The sequence below is a fragment of the Bombyx mori genome, chromosome 17 (genome assembly GCF_030269925.1).
Source record: "Bombyx mori chromosome 17, ASM3026992v2".
In the NCBI taxonomy this organism is placed as follows: domain Eukaryota; kingdom Metazoa; phylum Arthropoda; class Insecta; order Lepidoptera; family Bombycidae; genus Bombyx; species Bombyx mori.
In genome coordinates, this window is record NC_085123.1 from 7,980,397 (window position 1) to 8,004,778 (window position 24,382).

A 24,382-nucleotide genomic window follows, 5' to 3' on the forward strand; every position below is an offset into this window, starting at 1 on the left:
AATTACTCTGAAGTTATTGTATTTGTTGACAAACTTTGCATTTTGCAGTTTTACATATATTTTGGGCTGTAATTTAGACCATGCTCTTACAGTTCAAGGTTTACTTGATTTCTATTATTTACTTTTTAGGCATCTTGTTTATGATCTTATTTCCTCCGAGAAACTTTAGACAGTGAGTAAATTATTTTTATTTTAATCTTCTACAATGATCTGTACAGTTCTAATTTGCGAAACATCAGTATGGATTTTTAAATTGAGGGAAGGTATCCACAATAGATTAAAATATAACAGGTTTGATATAAAAAGTAACAAGTAAAATAATGAGTTGTCGTTCTTCAAACGAGGCTTGTGGAGAGTACTTAACGGTAGGCAGTGGCTTGGCTCTGCCCCTGGCATTGCTGAAGTCCATGGGCGACGGTAAACACTCACCATCAGGTGGGCCGTGTGCTCGTCTGCCTCTAAGGGCAATAAAAAATAATAATAATATAAATTGTAAATTAATTTGAAGTTTGAAGTTTACATTGAAATACTCATCTATTTCAGATCAGGTGCAAAAATACGTAAAATTAGAAGCACACCGAATGTACTAAAATACCCAAATTATGTCGACCCCAAAGCCCTTTTGTCAATAGCATCACAATTTTCAAATGACGAGTCAGAGGTTGTTCGGACAGTTTTATTGACCCCAAACACTTATGAAAATCGTTCTATCGTTGCTATTGAATTACGAAGCGATAAACAAAGCAAAAAGCCTGGTGTGCTTGTTATAGGAGGTAAAATATTATTAAAATAAATTGTTATTGGAGGTAATATACACAATTTTGTGACACACCACTTGTAAACATAACCGTGTGGTTAGTGCGAGTTTTTTAACGTTCTCGATAGCGTAAAAGTTAGTTCATATTTGTATGGAATGGGATCGTTTGCGTACGATTGCCGCTAGGGGCGTTGTTCCAACTGCATACAAAATTGGGCTAACTTTTACGCGATCGAGAATGTTAAAAAACTGGCACTAAGCACACTGATCTATATCCATCCATGTCCATGCACCGTCCTGCCTAATTCTAACGCGAAGAAGCTATGCGTTCCAATTTAAAGGGTAAGAGGGCTTTTATTTATTGCTTAGATGGGTGGACGAGCTCACGGCCCACCTGGTGTTAAGTGGTTACCGGAGCCCATAGAATCTACAACGTAAATGCCGTCATCCATCTTGAGACATGAGTTGTAAGGTCTCACTTTTGACAGTACAACGGCTGCCCCGCCCCTAAAACCGAAACGCATTACTGCTTCACGGCAGAAATAAGCAGAGTGGTGGTACCTACCCGTGCGGTCTCACAAGAGGTCCTGCCACCTGGCTGCTCGACAATACATTTAAGATTTCGACCTCATGTCTAAGCGTGGGTGTTGGCATTCTCGTTGTGATGTCCATTGGCTCCGGTAAACGTTTAACTTCAGGGGACCGTTTGATCGTTGAGCCAATTTTCATTTATTCAATTACTAGCGACTCGCCCTTGCTTCGCTTCGGAAATTGTAATTTATTATTGATTTCTCCACTATTTAATGGATGTTATTATACATTTTTTTTTTATTTTTTTTTTATTGCCCTTGTAGGCAGACGAGCATACGACCCACCTGATGGTGAGTGGTTACCGTCGCCCATGGACTTCAGCAATGCCAGGGGCAGAGCCAAGCCGCTGCCTACATATAAACCTTCCTCTTCAATCACTCTATCTATTAAAAAAAAACGCATCAAAATCTGTTGCGTAGTTTTAAAGATTTAAGCATACATAAGGACAGATATAGGGACAGAGAAAGCGACTTTGTTTTATACTATGTAGTGATTTGAATAAATAAAGATTGCCCTAAGCTGCCCTATTTCTGCCGTGAAGCAGTAATGTGTTTCGGTTTGAAGGGCGGGGCAGCCGTTGTAACTATACTGAGACCTTAGAACTTATATCTCAAGGTGAATGGCGCATTTGCGTTGAAGATGTCTATGGGCTCCAGTAACTACTTAACAACAGGTGGGCTGTGAGCTCGTCTACACATCTAAGTAATAAAAATAAAAAAAAGTTCTTCGAATGTTGATATTCGGGCAGAAGAATTTAAAATTATGAATGTTCAAACAATTAAAATTTGGCTACGGAGATTTAGTCACGCTACAATCTATCAATAATGTTGTTATGGGTTTAACAAAAAATAAATATTAAATGTCTTGTAAATTTCAAAATTCAAATTGTGTTTTAGTGTAATCAAAATTTAATTGATATCAATTTTATTTTAAAACCACAATAGAATGAGAAACGTGACCTACATAAGGAAAACGAATCGTTTCATGTATGTAGGTACTTACCTTTATTTATTCGCATTTGTTACTATTAATGTCAATATTTTAGCATTAAATGGGATGGCCTGGGGTGCATTGAATGCGATTCTCGAATTGGCTGATAAGCTGTTATTCGACGCTAACTACCAAACTCCATTTTTCAATGACTATGATTGGTTAGTAAACTATGATGTTCGATTCCAACACAGCCTGGATCTCAAAATCCTCAAATACATTGTCTGCTACTGGTGTCGGGTACGGATGCGTGAAAACTCACGGAAATTTAATAGATCTGTGTAGTTGTTTATTTTCTATCTTGTTTCTTTCCGCTGAAAAACTTTAATGTATTCCGATTTAAAGAACCATTGTTCCAAAACAACCAAGAGCTCAACCTAGTCTCGAAGTGCCCTGTCCACATTTAATATTGGTTAGTATTGCACTCTAGTGAAAGAGCCGACGGTTCCTATATGCAATTTGAAAAACTACATATAAATATATAGTCGATGTACGGATGAGTTTGCGGTTCTTCTGGTGTTAAATACGTACTGGAATTTCCAGACAAACTAGCGAGAATATCATCACCTTCGTTGAGACATGTGATCGAAGTCTCAATTTTATTGTCTAACAGCTGTCCGACCTTTCGAAGCGGAAACTAGTTTGTGGATTATGAGTGTACCTGCACATCTAAGAAAATTATTGAAATAAAATTTATAGGAGAAGCTCTAATAGCATTTAATTAAGATTCTGATGAACATGGCAGATGCCTAATACCCGCTAAATAATATTGAGACGTAGATAATACCTAAATAATGTAATTAATAGATACTGAGTAGTACATTTTAATGCGTAAAAATCACGCAGGCGAACAAGAATATTAAATTCTAAAACTAGATTATCGGATTGATACAAGTAGATATGTCATTGGAAAGAAAGGTCAATTTACGATAAAAAGTTCTTTAGCACACCGCATAAAGTTTTTTTTTATTGCTTAGATACGAGCTCACAGCCCACCTGGTGTTAAGTGGTTACTGGAGCCCATAGACATCCACAACGTAAATGCGCCACCCACCTTGAGATATAAGTTCTAAGGTCTCAAGTATATTTTTTCGTATTGAAATAGGTACTTGATCCCAACGGCCAATCCCGACGGAATACAATTCACCCAAGATATACGTTCTCGACAACCTTTGGAAATCAGCCAATGGTCACGTAATTTGACGGCCAGATCAAAGACTAGACCGGTAGAGTGGCACAAAAATGTAGACAAGGATTTAGAGAAGGACACGTGCTTTGGAACGAATATAAATCGCAATTTTGCTTATCACTGGCAAGGTAAGACGTAGTATGTTTGAAAGTACTGCTTGGACTGTGACTATCAATAAAATTGTGCAAATGCAGCTATTTGGATGTATATTGATAAATTTATATTTTCATGGTCAAGTAGGTATAAATGATTAATTTCAATGTGATAGTTAAATGCCATTCTTTACCTAATTGTTATCGATTAATAAATGTATTGTTTTATAAAGTTTTGTAAAAAACCTTTATTCTGCAGACGATGTCCACAAGAAACCAGACTTATGTTCTCAGTCCTATCCGGGGTCCAGGCCGTTCTCAACGGCAGAGTCTCAGGCTATTCGAACATACTTAGATGGTCTCGGCGAATCAATACAACTGGCAATACATCTGCATGCCAGTTTCGTGCCGAAAAAGGTTGTTGTCATTGTTCCGAATCGGTCTGGTAAAGTAGAATTTGTGGGAATTATATCACGCAAATATGTAATTACACCGAGGCCACTTTTTGTACGACAATTACAACGTAATTCAATGTAATAAAGCATAATTTCAGGAATATATACTATATCCGTGGCGGTACTCACTTCGGCAACCAAGCAATTATCGTGCATTACAAGAAATAGGGGAATATGCAGCTCGTCAGGCACGTTTACCTGACGGCCGTCTTTATCAGGTATAATAATCATAGTATATAAATCTATTTTTTTTTATGATAGCAATTAGATATTATTCATATCATTTCCTTTATTTCACCGTCCTATCGCGCAAAGGAAAATCGACAACTTTATTGCCTTGGTTATATTGTGTCTGGAGTGTTTTTATCGGAATGGCATTTGGCGGGCAATGGTGGTCACTCACACGCATCTACTCTAATAAATCCGAGTTTCTCGTCATCAACCTCTTCATTTAGTTGTGCGCTATTCACCATTGTTAGGAACGATTAAGCGAAACCACTGCAATTCTGACAAAAAATATATATATTTTATGAAATACAATAGATAAAAAAGTTGTATCCATATCTAATACATACTTGAATTCGCGGCTCAAAATTAAAAAGTTTACAAGTTTTTGCTGTGCCTGAATGGTACAGTAATCTATATAGCAGCTGCAAGGAGTGGGGTGTTTTAAGATTTAGCGGCTGAACTTATAAGGTTTGCTGCCCTATAAATTAATGCAAAAACTTAAACTTTGAAATACAAAATAAAATGCTTTGCTGTGGGCTGAAAATGATGGTAACAATGAAAATACTAAATTCAATCAATCACACTTAATCAAAACGAGTTTTTTGATAGGGATTTATTTTATTTTAATATGATAGTCAAATTAAAACTGACAGCGAAATGATTCGGTTTGCGCTTTGCAGCTGTGCGCGAATTCATGCAAAAACGATTCAAAGTAATGTAAGTTTATAGTTGAAATTATCAAATTGGTTTTAGGGGGTTGAATATTTTTTATTGTTTAGAAGTGGTAAGCGGAACTCAGACATGAAAAAAATAAATGCCTTAGACATGAAAATGTCGCCGCCCCCCATCTTGAGACCTGAGTTCTAAGCCTCAGTCTTACGAAATTCTTTAGTGCTTCTTGCTAGAGACCAGCGGGATAATTGCTCAAGTAGCCGTGTGGGTTCACAAGACACCATTAAATTAGTACCAGACCAATACTTAAAGTTTTATTTTTAATGTTGTTATTAGACCCACTACTACTACTACTACCGAAATTCAAAAACATATACAAAAGTTTCGTTAAGTAAATCATGCATATTGTATTGTATGTAGCATTTGTATTATATTTTACTTGTTTTAGGTTCATCAAGGCAGCAACGACGCACGTGTCGCGGGAACGCTCAGCGATTACATGTCTGGAGTTGTCGGCATCGATTTAGTTTTCATTATAAAGCCCTATCATGAGCCGTTTCCGAATTATACAGATGCCAGCTTACTGGGTTAGCAAATACTATAAAAAAACCTTTCCCGCTTATTTAAGTTCGTTAGTGATGTAATCGTCGTGATCCAATAGATATGAGGTCCTTATTATTTACACGATAGAACCGTACCAATCTCCCCGCAGGCGGCTACCAATTTTTCTAAAGAAATAAACGTACCAAATATATGTTCGTGAATAAAAACGTGTCGAAGGAACAATAAATAAACCTGCATAAATTATGATAATTTTTTTTATGATGGTTGCTTCTGGCTATCGCCATCATTCATTCGGTTCGGTATGAAAGGCGGGACAGCGGTTTTCCAATACAATACAATAGACATTTTAACTTCATGTGTCTAGGGGTGGCGGGATTCACGTTGCTATGTATGTCTATGGTCTCCAGTAAACACTCAACGTCAACCAGACGCACTTTGTGCAATAAAAAAGAATCATTTCAAACTAAATACTTTTTTTTAGACTTTCGCATAGACTTTTAAGTTGTACAGTGTAAGAAACACTGTTTCAAGACTGCGAAGACACGACAAGAAACTCAGTTCGACAGTTTTTGTTTAAAATACAGCTAGCTGTAGATAAATTTTCTTAAAAGACTATTGCTATAGAAAATAGTTGTCACTCGTGTCTTAAAGTATATTATTGGTATTTTTTTCACAGAAACATACGTCAGGAAGTCGATAACGACCATCCTGAGCGTGGTTCGTGGATGGCGGAGCAGCACCAAACAAAACACACTGTCGTTTTTCGGCAAAGACGTCGAATTCTGAACTGCCATCTTCAACACAATTAATACTCATTAACAGTGAATAGAAAATATTTATTTCTTATTTATATATCGACGCTTGAAAGGCAAACGTGACTAAGCGACAATAACTGCTTTGTACATAATTTATGATAGGCAATAACCATATTCGATGCGCAAAAAAAATATGTTTCTAGGTCTATTCAAATCATTTCATTCCTACAGCTAAAATATAATCTTTTCAAAGGTATTTCAATATTAAATTAGTTTACTGTAAAGTTCACGCGTTGTCGCTTATTCACGTTATCACGTTTGCCTTTCAAGCGTCGAATTATGCATTCAACAAATCGCGAATTTGTATTTTTTTTATTATGAGCATACGTTAAGGTTTATTATTGTTGTATGTTAGAACAACAAAAAAAAAAACAACAACAACAAATTTGGTCAACAGTTCTTGTTTAATTTCTCTCGAATGAAAAATAAATAATAGTAAACGTACATAAAACTATACGATGAGCAATTTACACTATTTACATTAATAAAAGGCCAATATCAACTGTTCAGATCGGAGTGAGCGACGTTTCGTCTTAAAATCGTTTCATCTATTTCCCAATTTTTTGATAAAGCGACAAGTGAATCTATAAGTGACGCCTGTTTCATGCTGTTCTCGCTGAGATCAGTTATGTGGATCAGGTTAATCTTCAATGAGACTTGATGTAAGTGCTGTAATCTTTTAAAGAGCGCCCTCTTCAGCAGTTCGTTCACAGTTCGCCGCCAGTACCTCAAGTTCCTTCCGATCAATGCGGTTATGTGTTCCCTGATTTCCTTCAGACACTTGTTCTTTTCTATGTTAGTCTGCAACAATAAATTTACCGTAATATAAATATTTTTTTCTTTTTTTCTTTGATGGTTGGATGAGCTCACAGCCCACCTGGTGTTTAGTGGTTACCGGAGCCCATAGACACCTACAACGTAAATGCCGCCACCCACCTTGAGATATGAGTTCTAAGGTCTCAGTATAGTTACAACGGTTGCCCCACCCTTCAAACCGAAACGCATTACTGTTTCACGGCAGAAACAGGCAGGGTGGCGGTACCTACCCGTGCGGACTCACAAGAGGTCCTACCACCAGTAAATATTATACGTAAGTTTCGTTATCAATGTTTCCGAACTAGCCTGTGCAAAAGAGTCTTCTGGGGATATTCTTGAGATGATCGGGAGTAGAGTGCATCCCTACAGTATGCTTAGTGAGAGTTTTTTAACGTTCTCGATAGCGTAAAAGTTATCCCAATTTTGTATGCAGTTGGAACAGCGCCCCTAGCGGCAAACGTACGCAAACGATCCCATTCGATACAAATATGAGCTAACTTTTACGCTATAGAGAACATTAAAAAACTCGCACTAACCACACTGGCTACAACTTGAACCGCTGCATTCATCGACCGCTTATTTATTTATTGCTTAGATAGGTGGACGTGCTCAGGGCTCTACTTGTATTAAGTGGTTACAAAATCCCATAGACATATACAACGTAAATGCCGTCACCTACCTTGTGACAAAAATTCTCAGTTTTAACAGTAGTGTCTTGTGAGTCATCGTTTTTGTCAATCAAACAATACGAGATTATTGCTTTACGTTTTTTTAGGCGCCTTTATGGCACACCTGGTGTTTATTGGACCATAGACATTACCGTGTAAATGCCATCACAGACTCGCGATGAGCACGAATGCATACAACATTGACTATTACAGCTGTCCTACCCTTTAAACTGGAATGCACAATCGCTGCGCGGCAGAAATATACTAGATCAGTGTTTCTCAGACTTTTTTGTGCCCTAACCCACTGTACCATTCCAAAAAAATTTATACATAATTTTTAACATTAAATAATTGATTTGTTCACTTAAGAATCATGAATTACATGTTTTAAGAGAAATCACTATAAAATTGTTATCAAAACGCAGTAAGTGATATTTCAAAATATAATAAAAAACTGGAATTGAAATTAAAAATAATTATAATACAGATTTTTATATTAATTTAGTGCGATTGTCCCCCTTAATTATCAAATTACCCCCTTGTGGGGCGTGGGCCCCTAGTTGGAAAACACCGGGCTAAATAGTACATACACGTACGGGATAAGTTTTTTATTTTACCGTGGGCAGGTGTAGAGGTCAGAGGTCATCCAAACTATTTTTGTTGCGAAGTTACTTTGTGTAACAGTTTGACCAAATAGTTTTTATTCCAATGCAATAAATGACCTTTTGTCGTAAAGAGCGCGTTGATATTCACAGTATAATAATCACCACCGTATCATGCATAGGTAATCTAGATCCGAATAATCATTTAATTCAGAAAGTGATATTTTTATTCTACGTACAATGTTATCGTAAAGTCTTCATCAATTAGGTAATACCCGTTTTTTTTTCTTTAGCATATTAATCATTTTTCTGTGTGAAACCAATATACACTATCGTTCATAAGTTTGGATGCACATATATATTTTTTTCAAAAAAAAAAAAAAACGTCGCCGACACTATGTTGTAAAAATTGTATTAAAATATTTTGACGAAATACGTGTTTTGTGACTTAATCTATAGGCTGTTTTTTTATATGCAATGGTTAAGTTTATTGAATTTCGACTTGCAACCTAGCCCATAGACAAAACCCACTGAGTTTCTCGCCGAATCTTTTCAGTGAATCGCGTTTCCGATCCGGTGGTAGATTCTGCGAAGTACTGCTCTTGCAAGGGTTAGTGTTAGCAACGTCATCAGATTTGAGATCCGTGAGCTCACTTACTCACCCGGAGAATCTAGTATTACCCCTCGAGGTTAGTACTTAGTAGAATAGGTACGAAAAAAAATATCAATTAAGTGTATACGGAGTGTTAAGAGACCGCTTCTGAAAACAAAAATTTTGTACCTAAAAAGTTGTAAATTTTAGGGAACGCGGTATCAGCGCCGCGCCGCTGTGCGTGTGAGAAGAAACGCCGCGCCCGGGCGTTCATTGATCCGAGCATCAGCTGTTTTGGATTTTGTTTTTCATTGCTGGTTTTTTTTTTGTAAAGTAATTTTATTTTTTATGAAACTATCGTTTCATTTAGCTGCACTGACATGATGGAGCGTGAATAATGCTAATAAAAAGTTTTAAAGTATTTTTTTTTTTTTTTTTTAAATCAGGATCGATTTTTTCCGTGCCATCATCGAAAGGTGTCGTTAGTACTATCGTCTGTCTTCGTTTTCGGGAGCGGTCTCCTAACATCCAGTATGTACTTACAGCGACGGCTGCGCAGAGCGCTAGTGCGAGTCGCGCGTGTATGGGGGCGGGGCGCGTCCGCAGCGCCAGTGCGGCCACACCGCCCGCGCACACCCGCTGTGTTGCGGGATACACTGCGCTCTCTGCCTCTACTCTGTTGCTGTAACAAAATCGCACTTTAACTTAGTTTTTATTTGTTATAGACAAAATGATTAAATTTTCTAAATTTGTGGGTTATGAAAATTTACAAAATCCTTCATTAAAAATAAAATATAGGATAGATAAGTAATATGTTACTGCCATCTAGAGGAGCGATGAGAAACTAATCGAAGCGAAGCCTAGTGGCAGACCCCCGTAAAAATATTTGTTAAGTGCTTGGGTTGCTTATCTGTAACAAATTTATGTGTATTATCTATGGTGAGCGCGGCGGTCCTGCGCAGGTGACTTTTTGGCGGGAACGCGAGGTGCGAAGCTGTGTGAATTATTTTATTTTGTCTATTATAGTTTCTTCAAGTTTAAATGTGTAATAACGGTGGTTTATTAGCTGTTTAGAGTTTGTGAAAGTGCACAATTGTGGGAAAATGAAGCAAAGCCGCTGAACATATCTTCTCGGGATCCTCCAAAAAGTCCACTGAAAAAGTCTCAGTAAATTACCACCATTTTACTGAGATTATATGTCATCACACATCATCTCATTTGTAAATTTAATTCGTTTTCAATCATTTATATTATGTCGCGATTAGTTTCCTTCGTTTTTTATTATTCATAAACTGTAAATAATTAAAACGGCGAATTGTAAAAATCTTATTACTTAACGCTGGCTAATGCACAAAGCGTGCCGAAGCCAATAAGAAGAAGAACTTTAACACTTAGGAGTAAGATCTTTATCGCGACTTCAAATAGATCCGTACCGTAATATATGGATACAAAATAACATTTTTTACAATATTTGTCCGTCTGTCTGTCTGTCTGTCTGTTTGTTCCGGCTAATCTCTGGAACGGGTGGACTGATTTTGACGGGACTTTCACTAACAGGTAGCTGATGACATAAGGAGTAACTTGGGCTCCTTTTTTTAGACTAGCTTCGCCCTGTCGCGTCACCCGCGGTACGACAATAACCACGGGTAACATCGCGGGACTCAACTATTCAATAATACAATTTAATGTTTCCGAAGCGAAGCGACGAGGGCGGGTCGCTAGTTAATAATACGCACCTGTCGGCGGAGAAGACGAATATAGTGGGGTACTTGTCGACGGTGTAGTGGTAGGGCAGGTCGTGCCGCAGCGCGTCCAGGCGGGCGGCGCGCGCGGCCAGCCCGCACGCACGCAGCAGCCGCACGCCCTCCGCCACGGCGCGGCTCGTCACCGCACCGCACGCGCCGCCGCAGATCGCCACCACCGTTACCTGCGCAGGTTTTTTTAAAGAATTTTATGACCTGGTAACTAAGACCTTTAGGTCAAGTCCTATTTTAATTTTAATGAAAAAAATTTTTATATGACTATACTTGAGACCTAAGTAATATTATATAATTAACCTTAATATACCCTGGGCTGTAAGGCCTAAGATGATGATGATGATACTTGAGACCTTAGAACTTATGTCTCAAGGTGGGTGGCGCATCTACGTTGTAGATGTCTATCGGCTCCAATCACCACTTAACACCAGGTGTGCTGTGAGCCACACACCACCCATCTAAGCAATTAAAAAAATTAAAGTAAATTGGTGGTCATTTACTGATACTTTTTCAGCGGACTTTTTGGAGAATCCCGAGTAGTTACGTCCAGCGGTTTTGTTTAATTTTCCCACATTTTTGCACTTTCACAGATACTAAACAGTTAATAAACCACCGTTATTACACATTTAAACCTAAAGAAACACTAAATAGACGAAACAAAACAAATCACACAACTTTACTCCTCGCGTTCCCGCCAAAAAGTCAACTGCGCAGGATCGCCGTGCTCACCATAGATAATACACATAAATTAGTTATAAATAAGCAACTCAAGCACTCAACAAAAATTTTTACGGGCGTCGGACACTACGTGGTTTCGCTTCGATTAGTTTCTCATTGCTCCTGTTTATGGCAGTAACATATTACTTACCTATCATATATTTTATTTTTAATGAAGGATTTTGTAAATTTTCATAATCCACAAATTTAGAAAATTTAATCATTTTGTCGATAACAAATAAAGACTTGCATGATTATTAATTTTCTGTGTTTAGTTGTACCATAATTAAATGCCTTAACTTTAACAACATATAAGTTTAGGGGCATCCGCTACAATATGTCGATAGTTTCCATGCAAAAAAAAATATTTGTTTTAAAGTATCGCAGTTTCAGGGCTCACATACGGACGCACACTAAGCGATAACACGCGCGTGTACTCGTATCAAACGAGTAACGGTACCGCCAATACAATCCCGCGGGTACACGGTGCCCGAGTATCCGATAGTAGAATGCATCGTGAGCCTCCAATCGTGGGTATCGTTATCCTGCCTATTTCTACAGCGAAACACACAAAGCATACAAGAGACTAAATAATTAACTACTAGAGGTCCCGCAGTAGTCGAAATTCGACTATAATTAATAGGAATTGTAATTTTGTACACTATTATGATTGTATTTTATACTTCTACAATCATAAATTTCGCCAAGAATACACTATAAAAAATATTATCAAAAACAAACAATATTTAATCTATTTATTTATTATTAAAAATGTTTTCTTTATTGATTTAATGTATCTTTTATGCATTATTTAAAAAAAATATTAGCATTGTGCACTTCTTCTCTATATTCTCTATAAGTGTGAAAAATTTCATACTCCTCCGTCCGCGCAATTTTCGTAAAAAGGGATACAAAGTTTTTGCTTCACGAATTAATATATAGATTACTTACAGTTCCCGGTTCCCGGATAATCCTCCGGAACGTTCTGGTGGTGAGATTTATAATTTCAACGGTCTTTTCATGTGATTCATTTTCATTCGAAGCATTCGACTCGAAGTAGTGCGTGTGCGCCGCATCGTCTACGTGCGTACGCAAGGAGCGCTTCAACCGTTTGTGCGTGAAGTTCGCTATGAAATCCCTTATTGATTTCGCATTGTAGTCTTCCGATAGGACGTACTGACTCTCGTGCTATGGAAAGATCAATTAATTAGCACATTATTTGACTTTCGTTTTATATTACCCGGCCCGCCGCTGGGCGATTCACCGCCGCCCCTTCTTTACCCTACTAGACTCTTAAGAGGGTAAGTTGATGTTGTTGCATTTCCTGCACGCGCATCCCCGGCGGGCCCGGATATTACATTTAATAGCAATATTGTTTTATTTCTGCAGCAAAATAATTGTGCATTAATGTTTGAACAGCTGTTTTACAATACACATCCCCTATAGACACAGCCTACTGAGTTTCTCGCCGGATCTTCTCAGTGGGACGCGATTCCGATCCGGTGGTAGATTCGGTGAAGCACCTTGCTAGGGCTAATGTTAGGCTTAGTGCTCCCAGATTGAGCCCCGTGAGCTCGCCTATTTGTCCGGGCGTAGTTGGAATAGCCCCTTAGGCTCCCAGCGAATAGGTAAGGAAAAAAGTACGATCTCAAGTTGAGTATTTCTAACAACGGAGTGGAAAAAAATAATTTATATAGGACCTTATCAAATCTATATATATATAAAAAAAAATTGCTGTTCGTTAGTCTCGCTAAAACCCGAAAACGACTGGACCGATTTGGCTAATTTTGGTCTTGAATTATTTGTGGAAGTCCAGAGAAGGTTTAAAAGGTAGATAAATATGAGAATTCTCGGAATTAAATAAAAATAACAATTTTGTTTTTCCTTTGATGTGTCCCCCGTCGGACGGATTCCTTTCGTTTGTTTTAAGTTTATTTTATACAAAAGTTTATGTCTTTTATTTATCGATTGAAGCACTACGAAGTCTGCCGGGTCAGCTAGTATTGAATAAAAACCTTAATATTACGGTTTTACATAACAATAAAACCGATATTATGTGCCGAGAAGGAAAACATACAGCATTGTATTATGAAGAAGCAGTGTGTACTTAGCTTAGATTCCTTGTCTATGTCCAACCATAGACCGTCAATTTAGTTCCATCTTTAGCCGCTAGGTGCTGCCAGCAAGTATAAAGGGAGCGCAGCCATCTTTGATCTTCATAGTCTTCACCAGGAAGAACTTCCTGCAATGCTGTATGTTTTCCTTCTCGGCACATAATATCGGTTTTATTGTTATGTAAAACCGTAATATTGATGTGCCTTTGGAAAACATACAGCATTGTATTATGAAGACGTGTTTGTTATCTGCTGGTGAAATTATTAAGCACAACGCTATGATGAAATAAGTAAAGCCATAATAAAATTATGAAGCGCAATGATAATGTTCATAATTTATATAATTATTAAATCGAAAAAACAGTTGTTAACTTCCACGTTAATTCAATAATTAAAAAATATTTATAAGTTTGTAATAAACATTTTATCTTGTATATACAAGAAAATGTATAAATTGTATAAATGATGTATATACATCATGTAGAAGTAAATGTGTTGAAAAAAAGAATCGTGAGGATCTTTACGAAGCTCTATTATTCGGCGATAATTATTGTAAACGTTTGGATGATTTGCAATTGCCTCTAGAAAGTATTTCGTCCATTGGTTCATTATCAATCCATCTCAGAGGCTACTGCTGATCTACCACTTCTTAGAGATGCGTTGATGCCATTACCTCGTAAGGTTGAACGAAGACCAGTTTCCAATTACAGTACGGGATGCCGCTTTTGTGACAACACACATAGTTAGAAAAAAGTCCTTACGAATCTTACCGGGCATGTCTTTAGTTTCATGTTTAGAAAGCACTTATGCAGATTATTGACGAAAATGGATTTCAATTTTAGACCCAAAGACTGTTATCAGAAAGATGTTTTTCTCTGTTATCAAAGAAACTGTCTTTAGAAATGTTGAGCAAAGTAAGGTCATTAACTCTGCGTCCCGTAGCCAGCAACATGGTTGTTGGTGTCCTTCAAGCTACATTGAGGCGTGATGTGGTGGCTGGGTTTGAAGAAAACCAGTTTAGAACTATTCTCGGATCTCATGTGAATGGGACTACACTTAGTAAAATTGTAATAAGTAGTTGAATTTTGTTTAGCTATTCCGATGGCTTTTTTAAAATAGCAATTTTTATTAGAGAGCTTGAGAATGTTTGCTGTCCTACATGTATTTCGCCCACAGAAAGTCGACAGCGCTGCTTTATGATGCAGAAGGATTGTTTTATAGACAAAATTTTCTTTTTGGAAAAGAAGAAAGAATTTGGCAACATCTGCAGACTTAGGATCAATTTTAAAACTGTAGCACCATATGCACCATCTTCTAGTTGCTGGTAAGTATGCTGACAAAGTGGATTGACACCAGCTAATTTTCAACAAATCTTCTCCTGTTTAGACCAGTCATTATTTGTACAACCTCCCCCCCCCCCCCTTTCTAAGCTTTCAGGGTTAATGTTTAACCTGTGGAGGAGGCAGGTTTTGGATTTCGTGCGAGTTATCTAGCGTTCGGGATCTGAGGGCTTGGAAACCCAAATGCTTTCGCTCAGTCTGGGAACACTACCAGGTAGGTTCCCTAAACACTGTTGAAGTGAGTCAGTACTTTGGGGAGAAGGTTGAGAGGAGGAATTCTCCATGCTAGTTGCATCCTCTACGGTCTGCTGAAGGTATCCAATCTTGGTCGGCGAATGGGTTTATATCCGGATGACCCCACTTTCGAAAAACTTTTGTGGTCACTTGTGGTAAAAAGTGCCCTTTCGCAGGTTGATTTCCTCGTGATAGCCTGTCGGCTATGATGTCGTATCTCCCCGAGAGATAAGCTGACAGTTATCTTGAACTTATCGCTTAGGTTTAAAAATCAAAAGGTCAACGTTAGTGAAATACTTTCAGATTCATTTTGATTGTCACTACCATTGCAAATAGCTCTTTTGTGGGTGAGCCGTTTCTGTTGTTGAGCTGACCATAGACAGGACGTTAATATTTTGTCTAATTGTAACCCCTACACATGTCCGAAGCTTCCGTTGCCAGGAAATGGTTGGTTTTGTGTATCGGCAATGTCTAACATGTGGCTTCGCGTCAGCACTGCATTTAATTGTTAACACATGCAGGATGGCCTGTTTTTTTTTTTTTTACCCCTTTTCTTGAAACTTCGCAAGAAAATTTGCAAGTTAGCATAGATTGATGTAATTCCGTCAGAGTTTGAGCTAGGATGTTGTTGAGTGGCCACTTCGTTTCTCGCAATTTTCCATCGAATCCCTAGACATGTCATCTCTTGAACCAGTGTACTAATTGATTTTTTGTAAGGCTGACTTGGCAGCCCAAATAATCCAAGAGCTTTACAGCTTATGTGGCCTGAAGACTCAACTTGGACTTCTTTTGATGGACCTGGTGGGATTTGCGTAGGTGGGATAACACTCAACATCCCTTTGCACGCAATGTTTCCGCGACCGAGCATGCTATGCAAGCAAAAAAGGTGTATTTGTCTTCATGGACCAAGAAAAAGTCGCGTAGGTAGGTTAACATTTGACTTCCCTATGTACGTAAGGTCTTCGCGACCGAGCATGCTATGGGAGCAAAAACGTTTATTTGTCTTGGTGAAACAAGATCATGTCGTGTAAGTAAGCTAGCACTTCGATTTTGCACGCAATGCCTCCGCGACCGAGCATGCTGTGGAAGCAAAAAGGTGTATTTGTCTTCAAGGACCAAGAGAAAGTCGCGTAGGTACGTTAACATTTGACTTCCCTATGTACGCAAGGTCTCCGCGACCGAGCATGCTATGGGAACAAAAAAGTTTATTTGTCTTGGAAATTATGGAGCTTGACTCAACATCACCTCCAACAGATGACGCGTGATTCATGGCGTCCGATGATAGGATTGGTAAATAATACTCGTAATGATTGCAAAATAACACTCATAGAAACACAAAATAAATATTTTTTGCAATTAATAAGAAGTCGAATAAATATTTGTGGACTTGCGACTTCACAGTACGAAAGTACACAACGCTATGAAGATCAAAGATGGCTGCGCTCCCTTTATACTTGCTGGCAGCACCTAGCGGCTAAAGATGGAACTAAATTGACGGTCTATGGTTGGACATAGACAAGGAATCTAAGCTAAGTACACACTGCTTCTTCATAATACAATGCTGTGTGTTTTCCAAAGGCACATCAATAGGAATGTACCTTACTATCCAATATAACGGCCGAAGTCATGTCCTTTTTATTCGTTATGTTCACGCCGAGCGATTCGGCGAAATGATGATTTCGTATGCTGTCAACAGCCAATATGTACAGGCTAAAGTTATTCGCGCACGACATTCCCTCTATACGAGTTACGTTACGTTCTTCCTCGGGATCCATTGAGAAATATAATGGAGGACTGTGACCGTTCGCAAACTTCATTAATCTACAGAAATGTTTCACGTTGTCTTGTACGAGATTTTCTGGCGATAAAGGATCATCTTCGTCCGGGAGCATTGATGTTGGTGCTCTGAAATTTAAATGTGCTTTTTACTGGTGGTAGGACCTCTTGTGAGTCCGCACGGGTAGGTACCACCGCCCTGCCTATTTCTGCCGTGAAGCAGTAATGCGTTTCGGTTTGAAGAGTGGGGCAGCCGTTGTAACTATACTGAGACCTTAGAACTTATGTCTTAAGGTGTGTGGCGCACTTACGTTGTAGATGTCTATGGGCTCCAGTAACCACTTAACACCAGGTGAGCTGTGAGCTCGTCCACACATATAACCAATAATTTTTTTTTTTATAGTAATGCAGTAATCTGTGTCTCACATATAATCGAATATTTATAATATTTCTGCCACGAAGCAGTCTTACGTTCCGGTTTGAAAGTTAGGACAACGATTACCTAATACAGTTGAGACTCGTGCCTCCTGTCTGAACGTGGTTGGAGATTCCGTGTTGGACTCCGGATTACCTTCAAGCGCGGGAAATTACTCACAGTAAATTTACATAAATAAATAAATATAAGATTTAAAAAAAAATCATATATTTTTTGTATGCTATAGTATGTATGCTATCAACACACTATATACTTTTGTGCACTGGATTTATGGCACAATTATACCCCTAATGGATCGTCGAGAATATAATTACTAATGTGTTGCCTTTCGATTTGAAGGGTGGGGCAACCGTAACTATACTGAGGCCTTAGAACTCATATCTCAAGGTGGGTGGCGGCATTTACAGTATAGATGTCTATGGGCTCCGGTAGCCACTTAGCACCAGGTGGGCTGTGAGCTCGTCCACCCATCTAAGCAAAAAAAAAGGTTGCTGTATATTATATAACACAAGCTGACCCGGCAAACGTTATTTTGTCATATGTAAGATTTCTAGGGAATTTCTAGTGTAGAAATTAAAAAAAAAACCTCATTCAACCACATATTACCCAATTATAAAAAAATATATATAAAAAAAAATGAGTGGACAACCATTATCACTTAGGGGTATGAAAAATAGATAGTAGCCGATTCTCAGAGGTACTGAACATGCATATGAAATTTCATAAAAATCGATCAAACCGTTTCAGAGCAGTATGGTAAATAACATTGTAACACGAGAATTTTATATATAAGATAAAACGGTAAAACAGTTTTATATTTATAACTAATACTTATAAGATTTATGATATTATTAAAACTGTTTAATTTTTTTAGAAATTTTACTTAGTAATTAATACTTACCGCTCTAGGTTTTCGTCTATTTCTTCTTCACAATTAAAAATATCTTCGTTCGACTGACACTGTTCGTGGGTTCCGTAGAAACTTTTGTCTGCCGTCGACATCATGCTGGGGCTGCACTCGTGCAACATTCCCAACGAGCTAAACAAGTGGTGATCGTCCCCGCTGTTCGCAGCTTTGGTAATATCAAGACCGCGTTTACCGAGGAAACTGAATGCGTTCCCTCTCTGAGGATTTAGCGTTGTATTCGTCCACGGATACTTGTAGTTATGCGATTGGATGTCCTTCCGGTAGTAACTATTCGATTTTGTTAGACGTTTCTTAAATTTGTACTCTTCACAAAATTTCGTAAAGTTTTTCTGTTGATATAAAATACGTTGTATATGTTGTAGTTTAATTAGTTCCGTTGTCCATGAACCGCTGTAGTTTCTGTTGTTGCAGTTGTAATATTCCATGGCCACCTCGCGTAACTGTAATACGATGACAAACAATATCATTGTCAGTCAGAATTTCGATAACATACTTAAATAGAGATGCGTTTTTTTTTATTGCTTAGATGGGTGAACGAGCTCACAGCCCACCTGGTGTTAAGTGGTTACTGGAGCCCGTAGACATCTACGACGTAAATGCGCCACCGACCTTGAGATATAAGTTCTAAGGTCTCAGTGTAATTGAAACAGCTGCCCCACCCTTCAAACCGAAACGCATTACTGCTTCACGGCAGAAATAGGCAGGGCGGTGGTACCTACCCGTGCGGACTCACAAGAGGTCCTACCACCAGTAATATTTAAGAATATTAATTTAATCTTGAAAATATATAATTAAGTACAATATTAAATTAATATTTTAAAAACAACTTCCACTGTTTGCATCAGCATTCATTTTACAACTTTATGTAACACTTGTATCTACACAGACTGTATGGATACTTAAAAAAATGACTTTGTTCGCAATATTATAACTCACCAAAGCATATGAGGGCTGCTGTTCATACAAAGGATTCATTGGAGTAAACAATATCAAAATCGGATTTCCATCAACATATCTTCCGAAACTGAACGACTTCTTCCACATGGGAATAATTCTCGCGACTGGTTGTGCGAAATTCTCCAATACCCAATTCATGAGACTTGGTTCATTCCATACTTGAATATTAGCATCTTCCGAAATGTATTCCTAGAAAATTCATTACAAAATATTAAGAGGCCGTCAGCGCAAAAGTGGCCTGAGCCTACCCTAGTTAGTATGGAGATATAGAACTTTGAATCTACTTTTACTTAAATTGCTTCGTAGGCAAAGCAATACGCGCAAAAAGTAATGTTGACAAAGCCATCTGTTATCTATCGCTAAAACTAGGGATAGGCTGGCTTTGCATTAAAATTTATTATGTTTTCAAATAAATTGCAATAGGTGTATATGTATAAGCACGAATATGAAAAATTTTAGGTTAGGCCATTTTTGCGCTGACGGTCTCATATTCATTTACTATGCATTACATATGCATATACTAAATATGCATTTTACTTTATAGCTTTCAGATTAAATTAAGTAAATAGGATCATCTATACTAATATTATAAAGAGGAAAGATTCGTTTGTTTGTTTGTATTGAATAGGCTCCGAAACTATCGATCCGATTTGAAAAATTCTTTCACTGTTTGGAAGCTACACTGTTCCCGAGTGACATAGGCTTACTTAACCTTTTTTGAAAAAAAAATAGGGATCCTTACTAAAACTCCAGTAATGTAACCCAAGGTGTAAAAAAATTACCAAAAAATTATTTACATCGCGTGCCCTGAGAAAACTATTGATGATAGAATAAAATAATGTACTACGACTTTGTAGAACACATTATTAATTACAAAAAGTATCACGACAGCATATGTCTAACTATTGTAGTTATTCCGCAATAAGTGTTTTTTTGTTTAAAATAAAACAATGTCAAACATCGTTGAATTTTTGGTTAAAGATCCGAGCGGAGCCGGAGCGGGCCGCTAGTAATTGATAAAAGTCGAAGAGTGTCAAATAAAATATTCAAAATATTAAATTGCCACTATAATTTTTTTACCTTTGTATCATTCCACAACATCAACCGTGCATTAGGAACGATATCCACACCAAGATCGGCCGATAGATCTTCAGATGTTACCGCTGCAAAGCATATTTCTCCTACAGTGTCATATTCCCGAATTTTAAGGGCAACATTGTACCATATGTTGTAATATTTTGATGTATCTGCTAATGGAGTATAGCCCACTGCTACTGCCTGTAAAAAACTCTTTATCGTAATTTATCGTTCTACAAAACAACAGTCAAACCATAATAACCATCTGTAGTTTGGAATTGGTCAATTAACCTCATAAATTTTATTGTTATTTTAACAGTTCACTTGTAACTGTTATTTTTATTACCTACTTTACACACACTTTATAAATAAGTAAAAAAAGTTAAATTTTACGTAAAAAATGCGACCGAAATCAAATTAAAATAGAATATAGAAGATGAGAATATTATTGGTTTATATTATTATAATATTATTGGTTATATTATTAATAGTTTCTTTTTTTTCCACAGGAGAAAATGGCCGTAAAAACTAAAAACTCCTGCCGCTCACAGCCGGCGCCCTACCCCGGACCGGGCCGAAGCCCAATCGGGGCTATTGAGACGGCCGGACAGGGTTGACGCAGAGCATATTACATTCATCCCGCCGATCTTTATTAGTTATATCTCAAGGAGGGTGGCGCATTTACGTTGTAGATGTCTATGGGCTATAGTAACCACTTAACACCAGGTGGGCTGTGAGCTCGTCCAATCTTCTAAGCAATAAAAAAAAAGGTTTAACAATTTTTAGGTTCAGTAGTCAACTAGTTACTTATTTAGGCCCTAAAGCAGGACTGGACAATATTATCTCTTCAAGACATAAATTATATCAAGAAATCTAATTACTGAAGTATTTAAATCGAAATGAACGTGAATCGTTCAATTTTACTATTTTTATAACCTAAGTCCTATCAGTCACAAAATCCTACCCTACAAAATGAAAGACAGTGAGCAGATAAGGTCAAGTCTCATGGAATTTTATAAGGTTACCAAAGCGTAAATAAGGGAGCCCCCGTTGAGAGATAAGATTGAAGACTTAACTAAACTAGTAAAACATTTACCAGCCACCAACCAACCAACGGTAGATGCTGAGGCCAGGATCCAATGACTTCTGTACTTTCCACATAAAATAAAGCATGTATCCTTGTTTAAAATATCAACAATTACAAACTCATCATTGAAATAAAATATATACCTACATCACACATAGACAATAAATTAATTAAATCTTGGGTTGATGACACTCTCTTTAAGGGCTTCATTATTAATTCTAAAAAGTTCAACATGCTGTATGTATCTTTTGGCCCTGAAATCAAAACATTATTTTTAGAACAAAACAAAGACGTTATTTTCTAGAATCTTAAATAAATTTTAATTTGAAATTGTTTAGGTTACTTAATATTATTAGTTACACACCACAGAAAGGACTATGCATTAAGAAAGGGTGCCTCATTGACATCAGAATGTAAATGCGAACACTATGACACTATGCCGAAATTTCTTCAGCATTATTGTATTCGCAAGAGCCTGACCACAAGATTGCTCACCACTGAAATGGTCTGAAGTGGTGCCAAGCTGTGCATTTTCTTAGGCTGCCCTACCACCGAAGTTGGAGAGGCTAGTTAAGTATTGCTATTATAAATACATGGACAGTGAGAAAGTAGTTATACTAGCTCAAGATTAAGATTGCTTTTCTGCATTTTCTGATTAGCAACTGAACAATTTATTAATGCAATGTAAGAACCTCCGGCCTAGAACTATCTTACTTACCTTTATAAAATATTCCTTTGGTGTTCACAGTATACACAATTAAAATGGGCCATGATGGTATCTTATTGTGTAACAGCCTGCATTCACTACCAGGATTCCAACAGTTAATTGCAGCAAAATGTACCTTAAACACAAACATAGTAAAGATAGATGATAGAGATTTTTTTGGATACCAATAATTCATTTTGACAAAATTGCAAATTTGTAATGTAAGATTAAAAATCCAAAATAAAAAATTTAAAACATGAAAAAGTTCACATGCCACCAATTTCACATTAATGATATCATGTTGGATAAGTACTGTACTAAGTATTATCAATATTACATAAAGATTTAGGAACTGATAGAGGACTAACAGAGTTGGGCTCAGGTGACCATTTTAGACGTTTTTTTAAGAGGAGGGATTACCGGTGACCCGGAGAAACAGGATTTGCTAACAGCTGCCTAAGTACCTCAAAAGGATAACTAACAACTCAAGGGCAGCTGTTTCGCGAATGAATCTGCTACCGGATCAGAATTGTGACTCGCTGAGATACCATGTGCAACCCAACCTATACCGTGTCTGCTGAGTTTCTCGCTAAATCTTTACTGGTGGTAGGTGGATCTCTTGTGAGTCCGCACATGTAGGTACCACCACCCTGCCTATTTCAGCCGTGAAGCAGTAATGAATTTTTTTCCTCTTTTTTCTTTAACTTTCTTCTAAGCGCACAGGCATAAAAATAAATTATGGCAAAAAAAAAATTTAATGAAATTAAATTTTATTATATGCGGGCAATACAAGTGACCATTTTTTTGTTGCAATGTGCACTATGGACGGTATTACCCCCACTACCCCAAAACCTTGCCAACTTACGTGCCGCTTACTATACCCAATTAATTTCTAATGACAAGTAGTTATTTCGTAAAATTAGACAGTTCCAGATAAGATAGTGGAGTGAGAGCCCAATCAATCTTATGAGTCCTTACAAAGAGTCAAAAATAATCATAATCATCCTTTTGTAATGAATAGGTGGCACTTTACCTTACCTCTCTGTAAATGGTTTAGTCTCATTTTTATTTATTTATTAGGAAGTTAAATACTTACTCTGTCTTTTAAGACCATAGCCGTTTTTTCAAACTCTCCCCTTACATATTGAGATTCAGCATCCCAAGGAGCATAATACATAACAAATGAAACATCAACATTATTGACTTTGTTAATGGCACTGCTCAACTCCCCTTTGTACCAGTCAGTAACAACAGACTCTGGTCCAAAGAATTTATATGCCTGTGGGTGCTTGGACACTTTTGTAGATCTGTAATAAATAATTGATTTCATTCAATGAACTTTTAAATATGTTTCATCTTTTTGCAATTTATTAAATGTGGTGCGAAACTTACGTATTATGCAAAGCTCCATAAGTAGTAAGCGCAAGGGTGACGCAGAATACCATCTCTTTGAGTAACATATTTAATGTTAACTCCCTGTTATTTTGTTGTAATGAAACTTGCGAATTTTCGGAAGAGTTTTGTGCATCGCTATCCGTACTATGTTTCTCTGATAGTGACGTGACCTGTGTAATATCTTCAGTATTCGCCGTTGGAAACATTACACGTCATTCAATAACAAACCTTCGAGATACTATTACGAATAAAATGCCCAGATAACTACAATGTTTGTATGTAACTTTTAAATCTAAAAAAGCAGTGCATGCCAAAAATGGAAGCATTATCATTTCATAAAATCACGAGTAACATTTACTGTCAGTGGTTATAATATTAGTACATAATGTTTAGTTTTTTGGAATTTTGTAAATATTTCAAGCTTCGTTTGCAGCTGATACAATTTCAACTTTCAATGTCATAGTACTTATGTCAAAGTGATGTTTTTGGGTTATCGATCTAAGAAGGCAAAAGAGAGCTCACTCATACAATAGGTTATTTGTATTAAAAAGCTGAACAGTTGAACAGTGACGCAATTTAATAAGAATAATATAAGCTAATTTCACTATATCAAAGTTGTGTATTATAAATTATAACATATGTTGGAGTTTGAATATAAATGTAATGGCAGGCAACACTTGACACATGATTCCAGATTTCGAATATTAGAATTATTTTAAATGTTTAAAAAACAGATGATTGTCTTCTCGTAAGAAAAAGTTAGAACTTCTAATCTAGACATGATCAAAGAAACATGTCAGAGTTTTATAAAAATATAAAGTTAATAA

At 37.2% G+C, this 24,382-nt stretch overlaps 2 protein-coding genes across 2 annotated transcripts; one reads left to right on the forward strand and one right to left on the reverse strand.

Moving 5' to 3' along the window:
• Positions 1-30: 30 nt before the first annotated feature.
• On the forward strand, positions 31-6,749 carry LOC101737063 (zinc carboxypeptidase). The gene is made up of 8 exons (XM_012691094.4): positions 31-172; positions 544-773; positions 2,394-2,499; positions 3,444-3,655; positions 3,879-4,036; positions 4,173-4,292; positions 5,423-5,561; positions 6,215-6,749. The coding sequence occupies exons 1-8, from the start codon at positions 81-83 to the stop codon at positions 6,322-6,324; spliced, it is 1,167 nt and encodes a 388-aa protein (XP_012546548.2). The 5' UTR covers positions 31-80; the 3' UTR covers positions 6,325-6,749.
• On the reverse strand, positions 6,739-24,018 carry LOC101746427 (thioredoxin domain-containing protein 11). The gene is made up of 12 exons (XM_004926985.5): positions 23,553-24,018; positions 23,257-23,467; positions 22,173-22,296; positions 21,602-21,708; positions 20,371-20,568; positions 19,270-19,479; positions 18,307-18,773; positions 16,792-17,098; positions 12,457-12,693; positions 10,768-10,958; positions 9,575-9,713; positions 6,739-7,154 (listed from the first exon to the last, which is right to left on the reverse strand). Exons 1-12 carry the CDS (start codon positions 23,759-23,761, stop codon positions 6,852-6,854), a joined length of 2,703 nt encoding a protein of 900 aa, XP_004927042.1. The 5' UTR covers positions 23,762-24,018; the 3' UTR covers positions 6,739-6,851.
• Between the last annotated feature and the right edge of the window lie 364 nt (positions 24,019-24,382).

What these genes read in the sequence shown, in the direction of transcription:
- LOC101737063 (XM_012691094.4), top strand. Translation starts at nt 81, where the DNA reads ATGCTCTTACAGTTCAAGGTTTACTTGATTTCTATTATTTACTTTTTA. An exon ending in TTTTGCTTATCACTGGCAAG is followed by an intron (nt 3,656 to 3,878) that starts GTAAGACGTAGT and finishes TTTATTCTGCAG; the next exon opens with ACGATGTCCACAAGAAACCA. An exon ending in CCAGTTTCGTGCCGAAAAAG is followed by an intron (nt 4,037 to 4,172) that starts GTTGTTGTCATT and finishes GCATAATTTCAG; the next exon opens with GAATATATACTATATCCGTG.
- LOC101746427 (XM_004926985.5), bottom strand. Translation starts at nt 23,761, where the DNA reads ATGTTTCCAACGGCGAATACTGAAGATATTACACAGGTCACGTCACTA. An exon ending in CCGTTATATTGGATAGTAAG is followed by an intron (nt 12,694 to 16,791) that starts GTACATTCCTAT and finishes ATCTTTCCATAG; the next exon opens with CACGAGAGTCAGTACGTCCT. An exon ending in TTATCCGGGAACCGGGAACT is followed by an intron (nt 10,959 to 12,456) that starts GTAAGTAATCTA and finishes AAACCTGCGCAG; the next exon opens with GTAACGGTGGTGGCGATCTG.